The 11,546-nt window shown below is 36.1% G+C and overlaps 1 protein-coding gene across 1 annotated transcript; it reads right to left on the bottom strand.

Annotated features, from left to right (window-relative positions):
• Positions 1 to 3,157: 3,157 nt before the first annotated feature.
• On the bottom strand, positions 3,158 to 10,957 carry LOC107020647 (receptor-like protein 4). The gene is made up of 9 exons (XM_015221098.1): positions 10,624 to 10,957; positions 9,460 to 10,521; positions 9,226 to 9,373; positions 8,198 to 8,269; positions 7,911 to 7,979; positions 7,298 to 7,366; positions 7,013 to 7,090; positions 4,376 to 4,581; positions 3,158 to 3,534 (listed from the first exon to the last, which is right to left on the bottom strand). Exons 1-9 carry the CDS (start codon positions 10,709 to 10,711, stop codon positions 3,428 to 3,430), a joined length of 1,899 nt encoding a protein of 632 aa, XP_015076584.1. The 5' UTR covers positions 10,712 to 10,957; the 3' UTR covers positions 3,158 to 3,427.
• Between the last annotated feature and the right edge of the window lie 589 nt (positions 10,958 to 11,546).

Below are 11,546 nucleotides of genomic sequence, written 5' to 3' on the forward strand. Positions count from 1 at the left end.
GTTATATTAAGGTCACTTATTTAAGTAATAAGAAAATTAATTAAATAAATTATAAAGCGTGTTTATAAGACTATATGACATCGTCTAGGTCTCTTTGGGAATAAATTTGGGTAATGTTAGTGATTTGCTCATATATTGCTAATTTTACGGGAAAAATATTAGATTATCGTCTAGTATTTATGATAATATTAGATCGTACTTTTACGTTTCTCATAAAAAAATTAGTTTATTTGAAAAAAAGTTCTAAACCATAATAGAAAGGTCCATAAATTATGAGAGAAATAAATAGACAAGTCATTGTAAGATTTAGTTTTTATTAATAATATTAATATAACAACTTAGATTATTATTTGAGTATTTATTGGGATAACGTAGATTATTATTTGAGTGTTTAATGGGGTCAAATCACTATAGCAACTATATGAATGTGACCTTAGTGTATCACCAAAGGTTATAGACTTGTAATAAAGTTGTAAGCATTTCACTATAGGAGTTCAGTGAATTCGAGTTCAGAGTACGAAGTTTTTTTGATATGGAGCGCTATAGTGCTAATACGATATATTTTTAATGTGAATTTGTATTAATCAAGACTCAAAATAAATATCGAACGTCGAACAACTGAAATAAAAAAAAAAAGTGACCTTAGTGAATATATTATTGTTTATTATGGGTTACATCATTATAATACCATAGCCTTATTTGTATTTGTTAGGTAAAGTCATGATCAAATAGAATAATGATCTCATCTGAAACTGTCCAAATGACAAGTCTTCTCTTCTTCCAAGTTGACATAAAAGTTGGAATAGTAAGAAATAAGACAAAAAAACTGAGTAGATTTGAAAGGAACTCAAGGAAAGAGAAAATCCAATATCCATCCATTTTCATTTCAATTGTCTTATGTTTATTTTTTTCCCGCCGAGTGTTTTATATCTGCTTTGAGTGTTCGACTTATTTAGAGGTTAAGGTAAAATTCAATAAAAATGTGATTTTATACATATAAACTGTGTATATAAGAATACAATTACTTCTGTGAATTTTTTTTATGACCAACAACCATCTATAAAACCTGAACTACTAAGATTGTCCTATACCTTGCCGAAGATATAGAACCTGAACTACTAAGTGGATCTACTAATTTATGCTAAAAAGCACTAAACTAATCATCATCTAAAAAGTCGCCACTAATAATATGTTTTAATGGCAATAGTCGTCGTGGCAAATATCCATAATAGTCGCCACTAATCTTAGTGCCAAGATTAGTCATTGTGAATGCCTATAATAGTCGCCACTAATCATATATTTTAGTGGCAAGATTAGTTGCTGCGAATGCCCATAATAGTCGCTACTAATATTATGTTTTAGTGGCAACACTAGTCGCTGAGAGTACCCATAATAGTCGCCACTAATAATGTGTTTTAGTAACAACATTACTCGCTGCGAAAACCCATAACTATCGCCACTAATAATATGTTTTAGTGGCAAGATTAGTTGCCGCGAATGCCCATAAAAGTCACCACCAATATTACACAACAAGTCCCCGGGAATACCCATAATAGTCGAACTAATTATATGTTTTTAGCAACAACATTAATCGCCGCGAATACCCATAAAAGTCGCTACTAATAATGTGTTTTCGTGGCAGTATTTCTCATCGCGAAAAGCCATATTAGTCGCCAGTAATACATGCTTTAGTAGCAACACCTGTCGCCACGAGCTCATAAGTCGACACTAATAATATGTTATAGTGACAACATTGTCGCCGCAAAAACCATAATTGTCGCTACTAATAAGTTTTACGGCAACTTTAATTGCCGCTAAGTCATACTAGTCGCCACTAATTTAAGTTTTTTGCGGCAACAAATGCACATAACAGTCGCCATCAATAATTAGTTTTTGTGGCAACATTAGTCGCCGTAAATACTTATAAAAGTTGCCACAAATTATATGTTTAGTGGCATCATTAAGTCGCCGCGAAAAGCCATATTAGTCGCCACTAATAACTTGTTTTAGCGGCAATATTAATCGCCACGAATACCCATAATATGTTTTGCCACTACTAATTTATTTTAGTTTCGAACTAAGTCGCTGCTAATATCTATAATAGTCTCTACTAATCATATCTTCTAATGTCAATTTTAATGCCCTCGAAAGTAGGTTTAGGTGGCAACTTAATTCACTGTTAATACTTAAATTAGTGGACCATATATGTAGGGTTTAGTGTCAACTTTGATCGCTAGTAAAAAGTATGGTATAGCGGCAGTTAAAAGTATATATTAGTGGCAAGTTTAATTACCACAAAAAGCACTTGTTAGTTAAATTTGTCGAAGTTAAGTGTAATATAAGTTGCTCCTGAAGTCACTATTACTGGCAACTTCATATAATTTGCCGCTACTAAAAGTATGTTTTCGTTACAATTTGTGTCTCACAAATGTAGGACCGTTTGGCCATAGATTTCCTAAAGAATATTTGGGAAAAAAGTTGACAAATAATGTTTGTCCATACAATTTGATATTATTTCCAAATACTAATTTTTTTCCTAGTATTGAGTCAAATCTCATTATTTGAGATTTTTTTAACATTTGAAATCTTATACCAAACTTTTATTTTTACAAAAACACCCTCTATAATAGTTATTTGCGTTGTATTACATAATTTCTTAAGTGCACACCAGAAAGTATGAGCGAACGGTCAATTACTGTTGAGAGGATTTGAAAGAGTTGAGTCTGCAAAAGGCTTATCGGATGGGTAAGAAAGACTCCGGTCTATCCAATTCAAGTTCAAGACGGTTAAGAGAGCTACATCTAGCAGGGTTGGGCTCATCATCCCGAATCGAAAATGAAAGGAATTGGTAATGAAAGACCAGATCCTTTTTTTCAAAAGTAGTCAATATTCCGTGAATATGAAAGCGATGATATGGTTGTTGATGAAAATAATGAACAATCGGCTCAGAGTAACAAAGTCACATGCTTTGTCTATTTCACGGTGTATGAAATGATGCTTATCGCACTCACTCCAAACTACCATATTGCTCCAGTGTCATGAAGACTACTTGTTATTTGTTGCAACAAAATCCAATTGACTTTTGATACAAACTTATAGTTAGTTCTGATAGTTTTTAAAATTTATGGGTATAAATCATATTTATGGAATATGAATACACAATAATGTAAATTATGGAATAAAACAAAGAAAAGTTGACTATCTCTATGTGCATTACAAGTTTATGAGTCACAAATCTTATAGTATGTGTGTTTGTCAAATGCCCAAAATTGGGTATGATACAATGGAGGCATTTGCCTAATCTATCATTAACAAATTGGCATTAATTGAACTCTACAAAAACAAATCTAAATTCTACATACCCCCTTTAGGGACATAATTTTGTTTACCTCACCACTTCTATTCTGTCTCTATTTGGCAAGTTATCTCATGTTGCATTGTATGTTGGTATAAATCCTTTGGCATGTTGGCTCTCCATTTCTAGAGTCATCAGTGATTTTTGTCGTTGGTACCTATTCCTCTTTGCAGCTAATGCTGTAAAGACAAATTTCGCAAGCGTAGAGATTAGTTCACAATCAGAATAAACAACAATGCTACAAAGAGAAAACTATGATGCTCAGACTCTTCGAAAATTTCAACAGAGGGCATATCAGGTCCTCCAAAATAGAGCATTTATTAGGATCCGATGTAGTGCAACAACAATTTTGAAGTGCAAGGTACCTATCATCCAGCATACCCAATAGAAACAGATAATTTCGTGTTAAGAAACTAAAATATAGATGATTGTGAGCTTGCTATACCAAGATTTTACCAACACGTACAAAGTTGATGATCTGCACTTCTCTAAGAATATGATGACTCGCATAAGTTCACATCTCATATGTCACAAGACCAACTTAAAGCTCTATTATCGGCCATAAACCAGAATAAATATTACCACGGTATAGTTACGACAACCCACCTACTGGTCTGGTTTGAATCTTTCCAAAATCAGTTAGGCAGATAAAGAATTGAATATGGGGGACAAATGGTGCCATAACAGGGAAACAATATACGGACATACAAGACGAGTATATTATGGATAGGGACAATGACATCTATGACTATGGTATAGCAATGAAGAAAAACTATATCTAAGATATTCCACAAGAAAGTAGAATTCAGTTGTATGAGTTGCACAGATGATGGAATATAAAACTGTTAGCAAAAGTTAGCCAGCCAACACCTTTTCTTTTTTTGTTTTGAAAATCTTGTTAAACTTGTTGCGAACACAAATTTTTTATAGACATGATGGACGAGAATAATGTTATCTTTGATCTCAAAAAAAGAATGCTATGGAAAGAGAACATGTTGTAATCTCCCAGAAACCACTTACACATCATTTCGTGTGGCAGACCAAAATCGTAATCATTCTGCCTCCTCTTGTAGCAAATGTACGCCACCAAAAGTACCACGCAAATAAACACTAGACATGATATTCCAATTGCAACTTTACCAGCCGTAGAGAGACCATTTTTACTCCAGAATAACGGACAATCAGGCAAAGTAGGTCCGCCACACAACCCTTTATTACCAGAGAGGCTATGGAAGCAAAAAAATACTCAGTTAGAAAACAGTGAAAAGACTAGTACATGAAGAAAGTAACAAAATGTAGACCTCTGCAAGATTCACCACTATCTACTACATTTCTTTTATCAAACAAAACAGAAAAGCACTGGGGACACCACCTTGACAATTATTTTACTATATTGTAGACATTTTCCAGAAAACCTTCAAAGATTACAGTAACCTGTTTGTTTTTTTCCTTTCATTTTTTGCATTTCCTACAAGTTTGGAGGACAAAGGAGATGAATCAAAAGCAGGTAAAACAAGCTCCCCACCACCACCACCACCACCACCCTAGAAGGTACCATTAGATGACTTCATTTAGTCATCTTAAGCCTGTGATTTATCACTCGTTATATTAAAAGTAAGGCAAAACATGCAGTGAAAGCCCTGCTTGCGAAGAATAGCCATACCGGCCATCTCTCAACCTCCTCTCAGTCCTTTCAAGTTTCAAACCAGAAGTCTTTCATATTCTAAGTAATTTTTTTCTGCTTTATCCAGTTTTTTCCCTGCTTCTACTTTTTTCAATAATAGTTTTAGGTTATCTATTCAGAAAAATGAAGTCTATAAGCATCCACTGACCTTGAGGCGCATCTCATTTTCTAATAAGAGAACCCCTCAGTTTAGCTTTTTCTTTTTGCAGTCTGGCTTTCTAAAAGCCAGGTAAGAACAACTACTATTACTAAGCTTTGGTCCCAGACAAATTGCAGGTGACTATATGAAACCTCAGTGACATGTCTGGAAATAAAGTGACAATTGTGACTTATGAATAGATGGGAATACCTATGTGGTTTGCGAGCTATTGCATAGGAGCGGGGATTTCACCCTGTGTGCACCCAAAGGGATGGCTGCTGGTTTTCCTTATCATTAAAAAAAAATACATGGGAATACATAGTACACTATCATCTACACTTAACTGTTTCCAACCACTAAGTTATTTCATTCAGAACATAACAAACTATGACGAACATCAGCCATCCTATCCTACCAAAAACATATATGTGAGGACGAGCATATACCTAATTTGCAAAGTGGGATTCGGGAATCTATTATTTTCTATCAGTTTTACACACAAATATATCTACTTTGAGTTCTTCTAAGCCGCTCTAGGGTTACTTTCACCTAACCAAATGCTGAACCAAATCTAGATTCTAAAACTGTCTCCCGGGGTTTGAACCAACTATATGATGAACAACATTATTGTCTATATAAAGCCTCAAAAAATACCATCTGCCTACTAGACTAATAATTTATATCATAAGCGAACTCTATCACAGACAAATAGTCGTCCAAATGACCACCGAGTTTGGGTATGAGTTGTTAGGATGTATTTAAAACCATTGAACCATTTTTTGTATGTATTGGCAATCTTTGGTTGAGGCTAGACACTGTAAGAGTGCTACTTAACTTAAATTGGACATATGTGAAGACCTTACCGCCGAAATACTCGTTTTTGATAAACGGCATGTTGAACAATAGTGAAATTGTATAAAAGCTTTGAAAAGAGGTTTTAGGCAGCCCTTGCCCAAGTTATAGTGGGAACGCAGAGTTACGTGGTACTTGTGTTGATGGGAGGTAGCAGATATCCAGTGGCTTTGCTGAGGTGAACACAAGCACCACCGTCATAAAAAAGAAGAGGTTTCAGATGAAATTTGAAACCTGATGAGTTCTATCCAATCTATACATTGTGTATGATATGATACATCACTTACTAGCATGAAACCAGTTTCGGATGCATTGTTATTCAGATTGAGCATTAACGGGATAGCATACAATTATTTTGCATAGTTGTGATTCATCACCGGAATATGTGATTGCTGCTAGTTGAAGTCATGTATACTGCTCTACTGTGAGGAAGGCATCATGGCTTCGACTCAACGAGTGTCAGTGTGCCAAAGGTTACAGGATTAGCATATGTTAAGTGGTTAATGCACTATGTGTGCACAATTTCTGCTATAAAATAGCTTGCGGGCACAGAGGTGGTCCAGTTCAGTATAATATGGTTGTTATACAGTAGCATTATCACATGATTGCATTGATTTCTGTAAGATAATTATCCAAAAGTTTAGGGACAGGTTAAAGATGCTTAGAGTCTAGAAGACCCATTGAAGTTACTTTTATTGTCCATGAAACAAAGGGCAAACTCCAATTTAAACCATGAAACAAAGGGCAAACTCCAATTTAAACCATTACGCCATAAGGTATTTCTTGACAACCTAAACAAGATTTTAACAGAGGGAAGCACCTCATTTCATGCACTAATAACACGAGTAGCAGAGGCACCCTTCATCGAATCAGTCTTGTTTTTTTAGTTGAAGCACAGATTCAAAAATTTAAAATCTACTAAAGGAAGACCATAAAATCTACTGAAGGAAGAACTTTATAAAGAAAATAGAGAATGACATACTCAATAGCTCCACCATGGACCCCAATGGAAAGAAGTTCCTCGGGCACTTGGCCTTCTAGTGCATTACCATTCAAAAACCTGAGTAAGTTACAGTGTAACTGTTAGAACTATGTAGAAGTTAACTAGAACGAGATAAATTTCTTTTGTCTGAATGAGCCCAAGTAATTTATAACCCAAATACTAATCTTGTTCTCTATGACAATAATTAAATAAGCAACTGGTACCTCACAAAGAGTGAAATAACAAATCTGTAAAAAGATTATTGTGAACGAGAACGAAGCTTACACAATCTGCAAGGTTGAAGAAGCCAGACTATCTGGTAGGGTTCCAGTAAATTTGTTATTTGATAAATCCCTGCACAAAAAATCTTCAAATGATGAATAGCAATAACATGACAGCAAACCAGTTTGACGAAAGTGGTTACCCCTTCAAAAGAGACTAGAGTACCGCCAACATATCCTAAACTCTAGAGTAGTTGTGCACTTGTTTTTACGCCTATATTTTAACAAGAATATCAATAATAGGGGAGAGTGTCAGGAAAATTTGATCAAAAAGCACTTCAATTAAGACATAACTGGGAGGGTTCAAGCTTCAGGCTTTAAAAGCTGGCCTTGTTCTGTTACCTAAACTTCAGGCTAAGGCCTAAGGATTAAGGAGATTTTTCTTTAAAAAAAAGGCCCGGGGAATAAAAGGAATTTACAAGAGGTAAGTTGTTAGGCTAGTAGCAACTGAGTGGATCAGAAAAATCTGGCAGTTTCAATATTCAGGAATCCAATAACATTCAACAATTTTATGTATGTGGACTTGATAAAACTCATAATTCTAATATGCAAAGCAGCAGACAGTTTCAAGTAAACAAATGCATGACCAAGAACACAGAGCTGAAATCTGGTCTTACAGTTTCACAAGAGACTTCTGACCCAATCCCCATGGTAGAGAACCTCCCAAAGAATTAGAACTTAAGTTCCTGCAACACAAAAAAGTAAGAGACGGTAGAATGACTATTTGCAAAGGCCAAATTAGCAGGGGTAACAAACAGTGAAAGTACATAAAAGAAATTGATGCAACTTAAATGATCCAATCAAAGAATTATTCATCACTGTGCAGGAGGATTAGCAACATGTGAAATTCCAGTATGTAAGAGCAAAATTGTTAAGAGGTAAGAAATTGACAGTTGATACTTACAAGCTTACCAAATTAGACAAGAGCCCAATTTGGTCGCTGATATATCCCTTTAAGCCTTGGCTTCCAAGATCTCTGAAAGATAAGAACTCAAAGAATCAAGAAGGATATACATGTGCTGGATTAGTTATCACTAGATTTAATCAACAGAAAGTCGAGGGATATTTGTCACGGAAAAAAAGATCTGTTCTTTCCTTCTTTGACACACAACTGAAATTAAAGATTACATCATTTGTCAAGTTAGAAGTGAGATCAGTAGGATATGAAAGAAAATGCTGTCTTAGAGAAGGTGGAGCAATGGAAATTTCACACTTTAATAGTCCAGCTACAGTGGTTTCTAAGAGCTCGTGTACTAATGGATCTGAAATGTGCATTAACTCCACGACACTTCTTTATGGCCTCATTAAGGTGAATTGACACCCCAACCCAAATGCCTCAGCCTCGCCATGGAATTTCAAAGATAACTTTCAAGGAATTGATTTCTTAAGCATAATTCGGAGAAATGCTTTTAAACGTCTTTTTGTGGTAAGACCGTGTAGCACCATAGTATTTAGTAATAACCAAAAGAACTGCAAAGCATAAACCTTTTTGACTCAAGTACTCTTACAGCAAGTTGTGCATTTTTCATTCTATATTTCATTGTTCAGAACAGAAATATAGGTGATTTACTTCGGCAATAGCTGCTCCAAACAACTCCATACACTTTCTAATTATGCTCTGAAATTTGGTATTGCGACTAGAAGTAAGATATTGATTCGTTTCTCATACATCTGCATTAGTTTTCTAGCTCGCCCTAATGTTCTTAACACAAACAACCACTTTTAAAATTGTTACTATCTCACCTATGATGTGCTTATCGCCACATGTTAGTATCCCCCCCCCCCCCATCAAATACGAAATGGACCAAACTAGCAGTAAAGTCATATCCAAACATCAAAAGCAGGCTAGACACTAACTTAGCTCATATAGTCTCCACTCAACATTTAACCTAATTGTATCCACGTACAGCAGACAGAAAAGCAATCACATACATTTGGGAGATCACAAGCGATCCATTCGTAGTGGAACGACAAGTAACACCTTCCCAAGCATCCCAAGTAGTAGGAGCACAAGGGTCACCATTCCATCCCATTCTATCCGGAACTTTAAGCGACTCCTTCAATGCTTTCATAGCAACAACTACAAACACAGGTATAAACAGCTGAGTCAATCACCAAATACACGCAACAACAACAAGTTCTTGAAATAAACTAAATCACGGTTACCTTGTGCAGGAAGAGTCTTGAGATCAGCTGGAATAATAGCATAATTCTCTAGCCCACAAATCACAGGAGCACCCACAATAGGCACAAGCCTCACACTCAACTCAGCACTACTCAAATTCTTAACAACATATTTGAAATCATAAGCTGCAAAACTCCCAACTTCCTTGTAAATATCCACTCTACTCACATTCTCACCATTCACTACAATCTCAAACACCCTTTTACCTGCCTTATTCACACTAACATCAATTTCAGCAAAATGAAACCATAACAAGTAATCCAATTTCGCGTCTACCGGTAACTGATACTCCAAAAATTCACCCCCTTCACCAATTATAGTAACTGCAGATTGGTACAATTTCAAAGGAAAATAATTTGGAGCTCTATCTACATTTATCACATTTTTAATAGCAGAAATAGCTTTAACAGTTGCTCCGGTGGTTTTAACGGCAATTTTAGACCGGAAATCGGCATCCGATTGCCATGACCGGCCGAACCGGTCAGTGTCGTTGCTAAAACCGGGTCCCCATTGATCCGACCCGCTAGAAAATCGACCATAATTCACCAAAATTGAAGTGTCATTGACTAGATAAGAAGCTGGATCAATTTGGGTAATTTCAAGAGAAGCAATAACCGGTGAGTCAGTGGCAATGCTGTAAAAACAAACATTAGCTTCATCATCGGAAACTGTAAAAAACAGATCGGAATACGCGCCGGCGCGTGAGATAGTTTCATGCCAAGGTGACCTCCATTGAAAGACAACATTACCCTCAACGGAAACATCAAACGACGGCGAGTGCGACTTTCCGTCGTAATTATCATACACTGTAAACGTCCGGAGCTGGTACCTGCCGGAGGGCAAATTGGGGATCACATAACAGTTCTTCTTTCCAGATGAAATGGGGAAATAACGAAGAGTTTTCTCCTGTGAGTGCTGAAAGTGAAGAGGTTCCGATACAACGGAAATTGCTCCGCCGGTAAAGTACCGGTCGGAAACCCATGTAGTATTGAAGATATCAGTTGAATTTGAGAGACCCCCACAATCAATATGCAAAGAATAATCTGTGAAAACAGAGCAAAACAGCTAGTTAGTCAATAACAGTTGATGAAAACTGAAAAACTGAAAAATGAAAGAATGTAATAGAAGAATTTGAAGTTGCTTACTGTAAGGATAGTGAAGAGAAGAGGAAGAAGGGAGAAAAGGGAAGAGGCAAACGAAGCAGATGATGAAGAAAAAAGAGAAAGGAGTCATGGTGTAATAGGGAAGAGGAAGATATTGTTGGTTCTTTGTACATATGAAAAAGCTATGGCGATTGCATGGTGGTGGAGTGGTGGCGTGGGGGTGGGGTAACGGGTAGCGAGATTGACGGGGTAGTGTAGGAGAGAGTATGTATGAAGGAGTTTGAAGATTGAACAAGACTGGTTTTGATGTGATGAAGTTAAGCCAAGATTGATGCTTTGATTTTTTTGACTTTTTGGGACTTAGGAGAGAGAAAGCATAGTTGTATGGAGTATCGAGTCGAGTATTTATCGAAAATAGTTTTTCAATCATTTAACGATATAGAAATAACGGTTACGTAGATCGCCTATTTTAGAGACTTATTGAAATACCTTTGGAAATGCCACAATGTATTTGACGTACAACAATATATTAAAGGCGGATCTCATAAAGAGGTCTCTAAACTTGTTGGTTTTTTATTCACATGTATTTCAACTACGTCATTTTTTTCTATTGAATCCTTGAATCAACCATAATTTGTTCCTATTTAACATTGTGGGCTGATGTGGCACAAAATGTGATCTCACATTGCTTGAGCGCGTGAAGACGTTTTAAAGGCGCTGATATGGATCCAAGCACCACCCACCAACGCTCTTCTTCCCTTTTAACCCTAATTCCTCCCCTTTCTCTTATTTCTTCTCTTTTCTTTCTCTTCGTCATTGAGTTGAAGTTGCTCATCAGAATATATCTCCTCTTCTTTGATTTCTTTTTAATCATCAAGTTCCAATGTCGAAGTTATCTTGTTCATCGATTTCTTCTTCTTCAAGTTAGAAGTATTTTTTTTTGGGGGGGGGGGGGTGAATGAGCT

Source organism: Solanum pennellii, chromosome 5 (genome assembly GCF_001406875.1).
Source record: "Solanum pennellii chromosome 5, SPENNV200".
Classification (NCBI taxonomy): Eukaryota; Viridiplantae; Streptophyta; class Magnoliopsida; order Solanales; family Solanaceae; genus Solanum; species Solanum pennellii.

Coding starts and splice junctions, on each gene's coding strand:
- LOC107020647 (XM_015221098.1), bottom strand. CDS start 10,711: ATGACTCCTTTCTCTTTTTTCTTCATCATCTGCTTCGTTTGCCTCTTC. Junction 7,980..8,197: donor TTGTCTAATTTGGTAAGCTT/GTAAGTATCAAC, acceptor TTTGTGTTGCAG/GAACTTAAGTTCTAATTCTT. Junction 7,091..7,297: donor TCTTCAACCTTGCAGATTGT/GTAAGCTTCGTT, acceptor TAACTTACTCAG/GTTTTTGAATGGTAATGCAC.